At 35.1% G+C, this 16,592-nt stretch overlaps 1 protein-coding gene across 1 annotated transcript in view; it reads right to left on the bottom strand.

The window, feature by feature from the left end:
* Nucleotides 1-5,405: 5,405 nt before the first annotated feature.
* The window catches only part of LOC126470253 (cysteine dioxygenase type 1), a 132,602-nt gene continuing 121,415 nt past the window's right edge, over nucleotides 5,406-16,592 (bottom strand). The window contains exons 2-4 of the mRNA XM_050097967.1: nucleotides 14,226-14,488; nucleotides 7,805-7,974; nucleotides 5,406-5,694 (exon numbers count right to left, since the gene is read on the bottom strand). Of these exons, the coding sequence (XP_049953924.1) occupies nucleotides 5,662-5,694; nucleotides 7,805-7,974; nucleotides 14,226-14,488 (466 nt within the window). The 3' untranslated portion in view covers nucleotides 5,406-5,661. The remainder of the gene's footprint in view (nucleotides 5,695-7,804; nucleotides 7,975-14,225; nucleotides 14,489-16,592) is intronic.

Below are 16,592 nucleotides of genomic sequence, written 5' to 3'. Positions count from 1 at the left end.
TTTCCTGTTTAATGATGTATTACCACAGTAGTCTAAGAACAGTTATATAGGCATCAGTATATTGTAGAGTTACACATTTTGTGTAAGTTTGTCAATTCTTCTGAGATGAGAGATTCACATCCACGAGGTCCGTTTAACTTGGTAGCTGTGGTACAAACAGTAATATATCTCTTTTTAAAGTAAATATGTATTATGCATTCTAGTTATAACATTTTTCACATCCATTGAGGATTTTCGCATTATGTATATATGGAACAGAAGCATATTTAATCAAATCTGATCTAAATGTTGTGTTATGCAAACGTGCACCCTAATTGTCACCAATTTTTTTTATGAATTACCACAAGTAAATAAAATAAACCCCTTTTCCCTGATATGTTAGCAACTCTCAGTAATTTATGAGTAGGTAATAGAAACTAGTTTGGCTCCTTCTACTAAGTAACCATCTAATCAAAGTCCTGTGATCCATTTTGAATTCTGTATGAAACTCATGGCGAGCACCAACCAGGAGAAAGTGAAACTAAAGTAGTACGTTACTAAGAGAGAAGGAAATCGACGACTTCCAGTCGATAGTACTGAACTAAAGGGATAAATTACTCCAGGAGTAAATGTTTCATTTATTTCTGAAGTAAGTTTATTTACTCCATTACTGATGGAGAGCACCACTGAAGAGTACACTACTACGTTAGTAACTTACAGAGGTAATAAGGCCAAAATTTTCTCCTAGGCAGTAGTACGAGTAAAGTAAGAGAGTAAGGTGCGATCTTTGAGTTCTGTGTTTAAGTGTCAAATTCTATGGATTAACTGGGCTACGAATAATATATTGGAGATGGAGGAAGAAGTGAACATCCCAAAAATTAGGGTTTTAATGGAGAGAAGAGACCCATTTGTGACGTATAGCGACAGTGATTTCAAAGATCGGTTTGGGCTTCGTAAGGAATCTTTTGAGCTGCTGTTTGGTATGCTAGAGCTGTTACTGCAGCATAATTCTGATAAGAACCGTGCTTTGTCTCCTAGGCTGCAACTTATTTGTGGGCTGCGAATCTTTCACACAGGTACTTTTCAAATTGTAGCAGAGGATCTCATTAGTGTCCATTGTACTACAGCTGGAAGAGCTTTTAACAGTGTGATAAACAGTTTAACTGGCTTAAAGCCACTGTATTTGTCCATGCCACAGAGCCAAGAAAATATATCAAAGAACAAAAGGGAATTCTATCGAACTGGTGGATTTCCAAATGTCATAGGGCCATAGATTGTGTACATATATTACTCGCGGAAACAAAGTTGACACTCGGCGCGGTGGCTGATGTGAACGACTGTAAATGGGAAATGCCTCTATTGTCGCTCCCATCAGCCACCGCGCCGAGTGTCATCTTTGTTTGCGCGTGTAATACCTATATTTTGGCTTACTGGAGCATAAGCAGAACTATACAGAAATCGCAAGAATTTCTTTTCTACCATTTCAAAAATCATCTGTGATGCCAATATGAAGATTTTGAACGTGGCAAGCCGTTGGCTGGGTTCCACGCATTTGGCACTGTAATAGAGTTGCTGCAGAATTTGAAAATGGACAGTATGTTGGGTTGCTTGTTGGTGACAGTGGATACGCTCTTTCCAAACATCTTATGGTGTCTGTGTTCTGAGCCCACATGGGAGCCAAACGGCGCTACAATAGAGCCCATATCGCTATCAGATGTGTAATAGAGTGGGAGTTCGGTGTTTGGAAGAAACGTTTACAAATTCTCACTAAAGCAATGCGATTTAAACGAAACAAGTGTGGGAATGTTATTGTGACTGCTGCAGTTCTAAACAACTTTGGAATAGAAGTTAGAGATGTTTTTCACCCTGTTTCTGTGGAGATGAATGACACCGAACAATATGCATTTCACCCAGAAGCATACCAAGATGTCAGAAAGTCTATTGTTCTTAATTACTTTAATTAAAATTGTACCTAGTTTGCTAGTAAAATTAGAAGTTACTGTAAAGACTTTTCTTTCTTAAATGATTAAATAAGACACCAGATTGTCACTACTGCAGTGAAAAGTGACTCATTTTATTTATGTGTAATTTTATAGTTATGCTCTTTTTTTTTTTTTTTGCTTGCGGGTGAACATTCTCATTGTTTCGATTATTTCGATTATTTATAAAAGAAATACTTCTTTTATAACACTGCAAATTCAGATAAATATTAGAATCAGGTACTGACAAAAATTAGTACCGATGCTGAAAAGATAAACACAAATATTATGCCATACAAGAAGCACAAACATATTAACCACTTGAAAAAATACCAAGGAAATAAAAGATATTTTACACATATGAATATTTTCTTATTTATTCACAAAAACCCCAATTTCTTGATCACATTGGCTGAAGAACTGGAACCTGAAGTTTGCTCCATTACGTTCTTGAACTTATTCATAATTCCCATTTTAAGCTTATGCTCTTCTTCCATTGTTTCTCTTTGTCTTTCTATTAATAACATTTTTGCATTGTATTCCTCTCATATTAAACGCATTTTTAAGGAATGAAATCGTCTGCTTTTATCAACAACTCTCGGTTCTTCATTACAAGCAGATGCTCTCTCCCTCTTTTGCTAGGCACATCTTCTGATAAGCTGTCACCAGAGAATGCTGGCCAATGTTCATGACTATGGGCTAAAGCTCCACCTTCAGCAGTTTCATTGCCACCTTCAGAGCAGTTATCATCACCGAAGTTGCTTGAAAGTATCACATTATCATCAGATGTGTCATTGTCGTTAGCTGCAGCTATCCCCTGGAAAACTTGCGGGATCATATCAACAACCATTTGGCTTATATCGTCTTGCTTCGTCTCACCTACTCCACCGTAGTTTGAAATTGTTCTTGATTACATTTAGCTTTCAATTTCTTTGCTTTCGCTTTCATGTCCTTCCAAATTACTTTAAGCTGCTCTTATGATCTTTGTGTAAGAGATTTTGCGTTGTATTCAACGTGTATTTTTTCCCAAGCATCCTTCTTTCCTTTTTAGCATGTTGACATCATGCGTTAGCTGGCCGAAGTGGGCGTGTGGTTCTAGACGCTGCAGTCTGGAACCGCGTGACCGCTACGGTCACAGGTTCGAATCCTGCCTTGGGCATGGATGTGTGTGATGTCCTTAGGTTAGTTAGGTTTAACTAGTTCTAAGTTCTAGGGGACTAATGACCTCAGAAGTTGAGTCCCATAGTGCTCAGAGCCATTTGAACCATTTGAACATCGTGCATTTTAGATTCAAAAGTAGTTATGAACTTTTCATCATTTCAGCAAACCGCTCTTTTTAATTTTCTGGTATGTGTTTTCAACGCTTCTTGGCGACCTACATGTTGCTGCTAGCTTGTATCTCAAACTGCACTTAAACTAATACATGTCGCCAACCAACAATGGACGTTGGTAATGAAATGGTCTTATGGCATTTATTGGCTGGGATATCCCATACGGAGTTCGGCCACTGTATTGCAAGTCTTCTTAGTTGACGCCATTTCGGCGGCTTGCGTGTCAATGATGATGAAAATGATGACGAAGGACACAAGACACCCAGTCCGCTGTCAGGAATTGAACCTGGTCCCCGCTGTGTGGTAGGCAGTAACGCTACCGCTGTGCGCTGTGCTTCGGAGGCGGACATGGACATTTGTAGCTGTAGATGGTGGGGTTAACAATAGATTCAGTCATTAATAGCATGTTTCTTTATCATAATACACAGATCTATCATTAATTTGTACAATAGCATTTAGATTTTCCAATGTAATAATCCTTTCTACCTTCTAAAATTATAGCAATGAATATAAATTACACAAAAGATGATGCAATAATGTCTGCTGACAATCAATATTTTCCATGAGGGAACATAATACAAGTGCCACCAGTGCGCAGAAATGGCTTACATACTTAGTAAAAAGGCATTACTACTTTAGTTACAACTAAAGAAGTAAATAGAAATTGAGCTGCCCAACAGTTACTAAAATTGTATAATACTACAGAAGTAATTTACTAAAGTGGTCCAGACCAAAGAAGTAAGAGTTACTACAAGAGTAATTTATACTAGTCTGGTGCTCGCCACCCATAGTGTATATATGGAGCGACAGATGTTAGGTAAAGTGCTTTTATTTTAGAATAGTTTATTCAGTTCTGTCAGAGCAGATCTTCATGCTATTACCAGTAAACGCAAGTTTTATTTGTCTAATATATTACTGAGATTGTCTTTATATGAATATCACAATCTCCTGAAAATTAATTTCTTGTTCATTGGTAGTAGCAACTGAGAACACAATGTACCAAGTGTTCTGCAACACCACTCTTTCTATGACAGACTTGAAATGTCTTCTAGGCAGTAGTATTCTTCTGTGTACTAGAGATCACATAATCTTTAGAGAAAATGTAAATTTTTGTCAAATTGGTATACAAATAAAAGTACATTTAAGTGCTTATTTCTTACTTATACCACTTTCACATATGTGAACATTATGTACCAAGATCAATACAAAATTACTCTTTATGAGGGGATTGCACTCATTGTTAGGTGTGTGCTACACATAAAAAATAATACTTTACCGTTAAAATAAAATTTAGGCTGTGTAAAAGTCACGTTTTTGATACATTGGTTAGAGAGACAATGAGTGGGTCACGCTAACCACACTTCTCATGTTCGTATGATGTTTTTGTTTCCTGGATTCCAAAATGCAATCCTATTAGACGGAACATCAGTACTGTCATTTTCATCATTCCAGTCCTACTTGATAATTTTGTTTTTGTCAGTTTGCTTCTTATGTTCACATTTTTTTTTACATATGAGGAAGTGAATGATCAAATGTGTCAAAAAAGAAAACGTGATGTTTACATTTGCAGTAAGGGTGATGGGAAATATATTATATTTTATTGAAAACTAAAATGAGAAAAATAGGCATCCATATGTTGAGTGGCTTCATAATGCCAGAGCCAGGGAGAAGAAAACTTAATACCAGTATCACAAAGTGTAGACTCCTAACCTCACTCCTCTTGTGAAGTGAACTATTTCCATATAGTGTTCTGTATATGGTAAACCTAAGTATAATTACACAGGGTATTTTCTATGTCATACATCCAATGAAGAGTCAAACCTACTCTAATACAAAGTATTTTAATGTATTTATTACTTGATGACATTATAACAATAATGTTTATTCACTTACATAGTAAATAACTGTTTAAATGAAGCAACACAGTGATGGTGGAGCTGTTCAGTCAACACACTCAATCATCACACAGAACTGTATCAAGGGCTTACTTAGTATATTATAAATCGTATGCTACTGTAACTCTGCAAGCAGCAAGCATAGTAATACTTCAGGTTTGTATTACCCAGGTATTAGTGTTTAATGTGTTTGAACATTCATCAAAGAATAACTAAAGAACTAAAAGATATAAGTTTAATTTATTGACATAGTATGTATATACATTTACATTTACATTTGTGCAGTGTATAGCTTAAGTAAGGAGACTTCCATGTTTGAATTTGAAATTCAGCAATAATTCTGGAATTTACAGTTTGGTATACTTTCTACACGCAATATCCCACCTGAAATTCTGAGTTTTGATTTTGATTCATACACAAAATAGTAACTGAATTTCCATCCAAAATAAAGTTTCTTGCACATAAAATATAACATTTTCAGTTGTCCTCTATGAAATGTCCTTGTTCATCCTGAAAAAGATCAAAATAAAAATTAAAAGTATCTTTTAAATTTATTATTGTTAGTTTCTTATTTTATACTTTGTAAATGACCTGAGAAGTACAAATGGAAAGCAACAGACACTTTTGAAGTGACAGGTGACTATTTACTTTGTATGTGATATTGACTGCAGCACTACACTGAAGGCTTAAGATAATTTGTGCTTCACAATCGAAAAATTGATGCAAACTGCAAAAATATGTTCCTAATTTGGTAATGTTTATTGTCCATAATTATGAAAGTTTCTTATGTTAAGTTAGTAAATGGAAAAGAGGATATCCACAACATGTAATAAATGTTTTAGAGAATCTGTATAAGTAAATCTATAAGTTTAGATATAAGTAGTGCCTTAACACAGTCTATAACAAAAAAAATGAATTTGACAAGGATGCAGCATTTCACCCACAATTTTTAACATTTATTTATATAACACAATCTGGAAATGGAAAGAGATCTTTAACAGGGAAATTGAGATTAACAAAACTTTCCACTTGAATTGATTTTCATATGCAGGCATCATGCTGCTGATGGAAAATGAAAATGACCTGCTAAGGAGAATACATATATTATATAAGACTTGTGTAGAGTACAATATGAATTTTTCAGAAAATAAGACAAAGTCAATGGCTCTTAAAAGAAAACACCCTGTAGGAAAAAAAGTTTTGGTTAACAGCAGAATAAACAGACAGCTCAAATTTTTTAGCTACTTTGGGTGCAGTTCAAAAAATGGCTCTGAGCACTATGGGACTTAACTTCTGAGGTCATCAGTCCCCTAAAACATAGAACTACTTGAACCTAACTAACCTGAGGGCATCACACATATCCATGACCGAGGCAGGATTCGAACCTGCGACCATAGCAATTGCGCGATTCCAGACTGTAGCACCTATAGCCACTCGGCCACTCTGGCCGGCTTGGGTGCAGTGTCACATATTAGTGTGAAAAAGACATAGAGAAGATATTAGCAAATTTTGAGAATATATGTAGAATAAGGAAGAGTTTTCTAAAAATAAAACAAGTAAATAAATAAGACTGAAATTTTACAAGATAATGGCTGTTCCTAGGCTTTTTTAGATACATGAATTGTGGGTTATAAATAAATGCCAAGAAGTTCCACACAAGCAACAGAGATAAGATTTCTAAGACAAGTACAGGGATGTACAAAACATGAGAGTTTTTGAAATATGGAATTTAGGAAATAACTGAATACATGTAATATCCTCAATAAAGTACTACTGGAATAAGTATTTCAAAATAATAATTGGAGAGACATTACCTCTCCAGATAAGAAGTTTTAACACATTTGGTAGATGTAGTCCAGGAAGACTGAGGAAGCAATGGGTACCATAGCAGATAAAACAACAATACATAATGCTTCAAATGAATATGATGATGGTGATGATAATCAAATTATGTAGAAACATCAGGAAACCCAACAGAATGCAACAAACTCTTTTGAAATGGCAGTGAAATATTTGATTTGTATGTGATATTACCTGCAAGAAATAAGAAATAACTGAGAAATCACTCACCAGTCTTTTTTTTTTTTTTAAGTATAGAGTAGAACTGTATGATTTTATGGACTGACAGAACTGATTTTTTTCCATACTTCTCGAATTATACCTACAAGGTTTTAGAAAACCAGCGAGTAGATGCATATTCTGAAGACTGATCATTTTTCTGAAAGGGCAGCTACTGAGAACTGTGTTTCTCTTAATGGTTTGCACACAAATTTTGGAAATTTCTAAGTGGAATGTCAATATGCCATTAACTTTCACTATTTTTCTCTATTTTGTGTGTTTTTGTGTGTGTGTGTGTGTGTGTGTGTGTGTGTGTGTGTGTGTGTGTGTGTGTGTGTGTGTGTGTGTTTGTGTTACTTAAAAATATACATTTAAATATTGATTATAACATACAAGTTCTGAATGAAACAGCAATGTATATGAGTTTCTTACTCTTGGAGTTTATTTTTCAAAATATAAGGCAGTTTAATTCTTTATAAATAATGGTTTAACTGATTAATTATAACTAGCTCCTCATACATATTTGAGAGTTCGTTGTTTACAGTACTTTATAAGTTCTTACCTTGCTGGTTTTGTTTCCATATTTTGACCAGAATGTAACATTGCATTGTGTCCTTTTTCCAGTTCTCTGATTAAATACAGAACATGTGTCAAATGGAGGACAATAGAGGTGAAGACTAACAGCTGGCTCTGTGTGGCTTGGATTTTCAACTCGATGAAGACCCAGTGAATCTGAAATATTACAAATGACTTAAAACTTATTGTGTAAACTATGCTTGAGAAAGTAAATTATGTCTCACAAACCATATACTCATAGTACCTATTATAGCAGTTTGTCATTATTTCAGTAGTAACTGAATTAACAAGGAGTGGTAAAATGACATGTAAATAGATACATGAAGGTTTGGTACTAGATGTATCTACATGAAAGTTTATTGGAATAAATATTTTAGTGCTCTGCAATGGAACCAATTAGTGCTCAAGTGTTTTGGTATTCAGAATGTCTATTTACATTGAAAGCAGGAATTATTATTTAAAAATAATCATCAGCCTCTAGGGTTGTGCTGCATAATATTAGTTCCTGCCAATGTAAATATAATTGATGTATTTCTTCATATGTCTGGCTGAATGTTGAGGGGTTCCACAATTCTGGAAGCTCACTGAATCCTGTGTGGTCAGTACAATGTATTTCCCAGGAAATGCAAGTAATTGTGTGCTGATATTTACACGTTAAAAGACAAAAGCTTTGATCATACACACTAATTGACTTGTGAAACAAGTGTTGTTCTGTGACTATCAGCGATCATCACATGTTGTTTATTCCAACCAATGTAAATATGTTTGCGTTAGTAAAGACTGTAAATAAAAGCATCTCATGATCTGTGGTAAATCATTGCCAAATAACATCAAGTTGAGCAGCACTGCCTCCATTGCAAAGATGTTGCACACATTGTAAGTGAAGTGGGGATATATGCATTACAGAAGCCATTGTCTACTAGATGCAGAACTGTGCTGAATGTTGTTCATAATGTGTTGCTGTCCCTGGGCATTACCCTGAGCTTCTTATTAAGATTTAACATGAACTGGGAAACGTACCCCTTTTGTACCATATGTTGAAAGTTGATTGCAGAAAAATTAAGGAGGGACACTGTCACAAGTGGTAAAATACTAGTGGTCACAGGTGTCAGAGGGATGCCTTTTTTGGATAGGGAAGGGGGAAAGAAAACGAGTTTTAAGAGAGATTGGCAGACACACTCAGTTTGAGAAAACAGATGAACAGGAGTGAGATTTTAGCATACAGCCTCCATGTAAACAATGTTGAACAGAAAGTAATCAGTAACTGCCAGTTCATCTCCGCCAAAGCAGTTATAATCCCATTAGTATGCAGTATCAGTTATCTTTATTACACCAGAACATTCCGGGACTCAGAAGTAAAGTTGATGAACTACTCATTTGTATCAATGAAATGAATTCATCTAACCAAATTGATATAATCTGCCTCTCTGAACATCAAGTGACCACTGGTATAGATATTTTAGACATTTCAGGATTTAAGCTAGCTTCCTACTTCTGCAGAGTAGATATGGATGGAGGAGGAGTTGCCACGTTTATTAAAAACTGCCATAAATTCAAGAACATTGACATTAATAAATTCTGTTTAGAGCAGCATCTAGAAGCATGTGCAACAGAAGTAGAGTTCCATAACAGATCCTATATAATAGTAACTATTTACTGAGCACCTGCAGGAAATTATAATCTATTCATAAATCATCTAGAAGCTCTTTTGGGTTATTTAACAGGAAGAAACAAAGAAATTTTGATTGCTGGTGACTTTAATACAGATTTACTAATGCAATCTTCCAGTAAACATTTACTGCAGTTAGTAATGTCATCTTTTGATCTAACTCACACTGTAAACTTTCCAACTAGGATCACTAAATCCTCAAGGACAGTTATTGATAACATTTTTATAAACAAATCAAAGGAACAAAATCATATCATAAAACCTGTTATAAATGGACTATCAGATCATGACATGCAGCTCCTTGTTTTAAATGTAAATTCTAAGCAGATTATCAAGACTGCTAAATCTGAGTAAGGGAGAGTAGTCAATCAACCAAAAATTGAGTGTTTTAGAAAACTGCTCAAATATATGAACTGGAAAGATGTTTATAGTGCTCATGACATGAATGAAAAATGTAACACATTCATGAACAATGTCAGTACCATGTTTGAAAACTGTGTTCCTCTAAAAGTTACTCAAATTAAACAGAAGACTATAATAAAACCATGGATTACACAAGGAATAAAGATTTCCTGTAAGACAAAAAGGAAAATGTATCTGTCGACCAAGAATAGCTCCAACGCTGATGATTTAGCTAAATACAAAGAATACTCTAAAATATTAAAAAAAGTAATTCAGACATCTAAAGAAATGCACTACAAGAAGATAGCAATGTCAGGGAACAAAATAAAAACAATATGGGATATAGTGAAAGAGGAGACTGGTAGAACCAGAAAGGAACAGGAGCAAATATCACTAAGGGTAGATGTCACATAAGTAACCGAAGGGCATAGTGTGGCAAATCTATTTAACAAGTACTTTATATCCGTTATTGATAGATTGGGATTGTCAAAATCAGTAAATAATGCCCTTGAATATCTGAAACTAGCCTTTACAAATAGCTTCAGGTAAATGAATATGTCACTCACTTCATCAAAAGAAATAACTTCCATAATAAAATCTTTAAACAGAAAGCATTCTAGTGGCTACGATGAAATATCAACAAAGTTAATTAAGGCATGTTCTTGTGAGTTTAGTACAATTCTGTGTTACTTGTGTAATCAGTCAATTATAACTGGGACATTTCCTGACTGGCTAAAATATGCAGATGTTAAGCCTCTATTCAAGAAAGGGGATAAAGAGATACCATCAAACTACAGACCGATTTCACTTTTACCAGCATTCTCAAAAATTTTAGAAAAAGTAATGTACAGGCAGCTTCTCAACCATCTGATCACAAATAACATATTATCAAGAACACAGTTTGGATCTCTGAAGGGTTCTGATATCGAGAAGGCTATTTACACCTACAGTGAAAATGTACTTAATTCATTAAATAACAAGTTACAAGCAGCAGGTATTTTCTGTGATTTGTCAAAGGCATTCGATTGTGTGAACCACAACATTCTTTTTAATAAATTACAATTCTATGGTGTCACAGGCAGTGCTGCAAAATGGTTCAAGTTATACCTTGCTAACAGGAAACAGAGGGTGTCAGTGCAAGGGACTAGTGAATTAAGTCATCAGTTATCATCAGAATGGGAAGAAATTACATGCGGTGTCCCACAAGGATCCATCTTAGGGCCATTGCTTTTTCTTGTATACATTAATCATCTCTCATCAGTTACACTGCCAGAAGCAGAGTTCGTTTGCAGATGACATAAGTATTGCAATAAATAGTATGTCGAGTGTAGTTCTAGAGAGATCTGCTAATGATGTTTTCATGGATATTAATAAATGATTTAAAGCCAACTCACTGACATTAAACTTCGAAAAGACTCACTATATGCAATTCAGAACCTGTAAGAGGTTTCCACCCAGCATATGCATAAAGTATGAAGAAGAGCAGATAGAAGAGGTTGGCAGTCTTAAATTCCTGGGATTACAACTTGATAATAAATTCAGTTGGGAGGAGCACACCACAGAACTGAAGAAACGCCTTAACAAATCGGTATTTGCAATTCGAGTGTTAGCAGACATAGGTGACATAAAAATGAAAAAGCTTGCATACTTTGCCTACTTTCATTCCATAATGTCATATGGTATAATATTTTGGGGTAACTCTTCAAGTAAAAAATAAAGTTTTCAGAGTCTAAAAGCGTGTAATATGTATTATTTGTGGAGTAAACTCATGGATGTCCTGTAGAAACCTCTTCAAAGAACTGGGTATACTAACTACTGCTTCTCAGTATATTTACTTCTTAATGAAATTTGTCCTAAATAACATATCTCTTTTTCCAACAAACAGCTCAGTTCATGCATACAATACCAGGAACAAATATGGTCTGCACAAGGACTTAAAAGCAATCACTTTAGTTCAAAAAGGGGTCACTACTCACGAACACTCATCTTCAATAATTTGCCAGCAAACATAAAAAATTGAGTTACAAATAAAGATCAGTTTAAAAGGAGCCTGAATGACTTACTAGTGGCAAATTCCTTCTACTCCATTGACAAATATTTTAATAGAAGCAAATGATGTATTGTATATATTCATACTATTAGTATTGTTACTTCAGCTTTAAAAAAATTATAATTTGACGTGTTCCACATCCACAAGGATCTCCTCAGCACAGATCTATGGAACGAAAAACTAATCTAATCTAATCTAATCGAGGAAAAAACGTCATTTTCTGATGGTTGACCATTCAGAAAGTTGTAGTAGGTGAAATATCACCCCAGAAGCTGTAAATATATTTGACATCTGCTCATTGTGTATTATTATTTTTAGCTACCACTTGTACAGTGAAACAGTTATCTTACTTTAATACTCCCATAGTTTCCAGTACTCATACAGTCACATGACTAACTGTAAATTCAATGATTCAGTAAAGATATGCAGTACACACACAGAGGAAAGGTGGTAGATGGGCTAAACAGAAACTGCGTTCAAAAAAGGTAAGGAAACAATCTACATAAAATATACTCTATCTCGGAAAAAAGTCATTGTACGGAATATTTGTGTCAGTATCTTGCTAAAAATAACCATCTGTCACCTATAGGTACATTGACCTTTTGTTAACAGAGTCCTTTCATCGCTTCAGTTATCTATATCCCTACCCCCACCACCAATTACTCTGAACTAAGTAGGTGGGAACAAGCTTTTCAACACACTTCTGCAGCATCCTTCATATCATAAATCTACTCACTTGAAGGCCTATGTTGAAACCATGACAAAATCATAGATCACAGTAAGGGCAATATTTAAACCAAGGACGCTAAATGTTAACAGGAACTCTTTTACATTGCAATGTTATGTCTGTTGATTAGACCGAGTAACTTTCTGCAATTATGGCTCAGTCTTGTTTTCAGTACGGCTGCCGTACAGTAGCTGATAAGCATAAATGGTCAGAGTCAAAGAGTTCCGAGATAAAATTCTAGTGAGAAATAGTACATCAAACTTTTCTACAAAAGAAAAATGGCTAACACAGCCATTTTATCACCTCAGTCATATATATCCTTACTCCTGCCATGAATTACTCTGAACTAAGTATGTGAAAACTAGCTTTTCATTACACTCCCTCTTTCCGGGCATCACCTAGCTGAAGTTTTAAAAATGCTACATCCTCTACTTCCTCTATTCCTATTTTCTTGACAGCTCTCTTTCTGTTTTACTCCAATTATTTTCCACATTCCTGCTTTTTTAACACACTTGTCTCTTGTAGGTGTGTACACTGTCTGCATTTTTTTCACTCTGTGCCTTTGTCAATTTCTATTCCCCATTTCCAGTTCTCGTAGTTCCACTTGTCTTATGTTTGCCTTACCCTTCCCAAAGCACTCCTTCTTCCTTATACAAAACTGTTAGTCTGTTCTGTGGATTATATAATCAAATAAGAAACTTGGACATTACTAACACCTAAAATATTTGTTTATTAGGTGCAATAAGAACTTCAAATTTTGAACCTTTGAGAATAGCACACAATGCTGTTAAACAATATCACTTTGGTAATCCATATAGTGTTATTAAGAAAACTCAATGACAGCTACAAATTTGGGCAATGTTTAAGGTTTCATATATGGATAATGTTGGATCTATATAAGAGGAATGTGTCCTGTTTTATTGCTGTATTATTTCTTTATATTTTAATAGGATTTTAGTCATACAATGTACTCAGTATAAATAACAAATTAACAGAAAAAACTATGTACACTGCAGCTTTTACAGAAAGTAGACATAGTTTCATTCACAGGAGCTTTAATTAAAAATATGAGTGAACTATGGCACTGCATGCTGAGAAATTTGATTCTACCATTTGGCACTGTTCATTACTGACACAAAAGTTATGTTATATCACTAAGCTGTTAAACTAGACAGAGATTTCAACATACTGTAGTAAATTTAGTTTTGATTGATGTATTCTTATCAGAAGCATATCTATAAAGTAGACAACAAGTAAATATTTGTGATGTACTGTCAGATTTAAATCTATTCAATCTGTAATATATTTTTAGAAGACTAGTGTTAGAATATTGAGGTGACATATTTCAGATTTAACACTTGATTGTGAAATGTATGCCTTTACACTTACTATTCTTCTTCTTAGCAAATAAAACAAAGACTTTGTATGCATCGTGTCTGTAGTTTCACCCTTATCGAATGGTTACATGCTGTATGGATCACAAACACAACTGTGTTCTGTGATGTGTGGAATGAATTATATGTTCATACAGGTTAAATTAGTTGCTATTTACAACTTACCATTAATATAGCATACTTCATTCAGACCAAGCTCAGTTCTTGAAAGTTCTTTCAGTCCCCCATCTTCATCCATTATTTCATCACCTTCTTCAATGTTTTTTTCAGGCCATGCAAATCTCACTTCACTGAGGGTACCTTGTAACACTTTCATGAAACAATGTGCATCTGCATGATCATGAATGGCTGAGCCATGTCCTTCACCCCAACATAGGATCATCAAGTTAAATTTACCATTTCCTTCATCCACTAAGTTCCTTGTGTACCTGTAAAAAAATTATTTTTTCTCTTGTTTATTTGCCAATATAAATATGCTATGATATTTAAGATGTTGGACATTACATCTATCTGCTCAAGATTGTGTAGAAATAGTTTTGCAGAAATTAGCATGCCACTGATATTTTTTAGACTAGCTAGGTCAGAAATAGATTTTATACTGGTAAGTAACACATAGTATTACTATTGTTTCTTTTTTTTGTTTTTGGTTTCTGAAAGCTGTCATATTCCAGTTAGCATTAGCATTTCTTGTAGATGTGGTGCTGTACATAAGCATAGGTACATAGGTACTTTAGCAATATATTACACTATTTCAGAATTTGTTTTGCTCAAAATGGTTCCTTTCAATGTGATTAATTTAGAAATATATGAGAGATCCATTAAAGGTTTTCTTGAGTATGACTTTAAAGAAACTTAATTTCTGGAAAATTTTGAATACCTCTTTTATTCTGTTGCACCTACAAGTGTACAGATACTGTTTTTTGACAAAATATGCACACTCTTCTTCAGACGCTGCCATATTCTTAGTTATCTTCCTTCAGGAAATAAACTGATATTGTCTGGATCACTGTGAGTTAACAGACACTGTTGTGAAGGTTAAATGTAAATCTTATTTTCTTTCATGACCTTTATTTCATTGCTTAAGGATGATTTTTCGTATGTGATTCTATTCAGTCATTTGACTGAACTCTACCACAGCATTTGTGCTGCCTTAGGAGAACAGCAGATCAACTACAGCTACTGCATTTGTCAGGTGTAAGGGCTGACACATTTATTTTCGTTTCTCCACTTCATTTTAGACCCGATTTCTTAGGGTCAAAGTAGATGGTTTGGTTGAATACTGTTGCTTGAAGCCTATTGGTATCCATGAACAATAATATCTATATTAAGGAGTGTACTCAGTTATAACAATAAGACTTCCTTTATATTATTTCGCACCGAAATCTTTTCGAGACTCACTGAATTTCTGGCCTTGAATATCTCCCATGCTTTCAATATACTGTTAATATTATGAATACGCTTACTTAAATTCGTAATTTGGTGCCTAATCTCGTTATTGGAAATCTACATACGTATCAATTTTACTTATGCTAGTTACTACTGGCCTGATAAATTTGAAAATGGAAGGGGTACACAGTATACGATGAAAAGTATCCAGGCACATCTATGTAACAGGGAGGTTAGTGACCATGTCATCATAGCGACTATGGTTGCTAAACCTAATAAATCTGTCAAGAAGGCTTGGAGAGTATTTCCGCTAGATAGGGCAGATAAGCATTTTTTATCATCCAACTTAGACAATGAATTAACATTATTTAGTTCCAGTATGATGGATGTAGAGGAACTACGGGCAAAGTTTAAACTTATCGTAAATCATGCTCTGAAGAAGTGTGTGCCGAGTAAGTGGATTAAGGACGGTAAAAACCAACCATGATTCATAAACGAAATTCCGAAAGTGCTGAGAAAGCAAAGGCTGTTGCACTTTCTGCTCAGAGGAGAACGCGCAAATTACGACAGGTAAAACTTAGTAGAAATTGGCGCGGCTGCAAAAAGATCGATTCACAAAGAATACCACAATTACCACCCATCATACGTTACCAGAAGATCCTGCCCAGTACCCAAGAAAATTCTGGTCCTAGGTAAAATCGCTAAGCGGATCTAAAGCCGTCGGCACACGGACAGTGCTGTCGAACGTCTTGAGTGTGCAGAATTCAACGTGCTGGTGAACACTTACAAGGGAACCTCCCCATCGCACCCCCCTCAGATTTAGTTATAAGTTGGCACAGTGGACAGGCCTTGAAAAACTGAACACAGATCAATGGAGGAAACAGGAAGAAGTTGTTTGGAACTACGACAAAAATAAGCAAAATATACAAACTGAGTAGTCCATGTGGAAGATAGGCAATATCAAGGATAGTGTGAGATAAGGAGCGCCGTGGTCCCGTGGTTAGTGTGAGCAGTTGCGGAATGAGAGGTCCTAGGTTCAAGTCTCCCCTCGAGTGAAAAATTTACTTCTTTTTTTTCGCAAAGTTATGATCTGTCCGTTCGTTCATTGACGTCTCTGTTCACTGTAATAAGCTTAGTGTCTGTGTT

Source organism: Schistocerca serialis, chromosome 3, assembly GCF_023864345.2.
Source record: "Schistocerca serialis cubense isolate TAMUIC-IGC-003099 chromosome 3, iqSchSeri2.2, whole genome shotgun sequence".
Classification (NCBI taxonomy): Eukaryota; Metazoa; Arthropoda; class Insecta; order Orthoptera; family Acrididae; genus Schistocerca; species Schistocerca serialis.
Note: the sequence above shows the minus strand (reverse complement) of the source record. Positions and strands in the feature narration are given on the sequence as shown.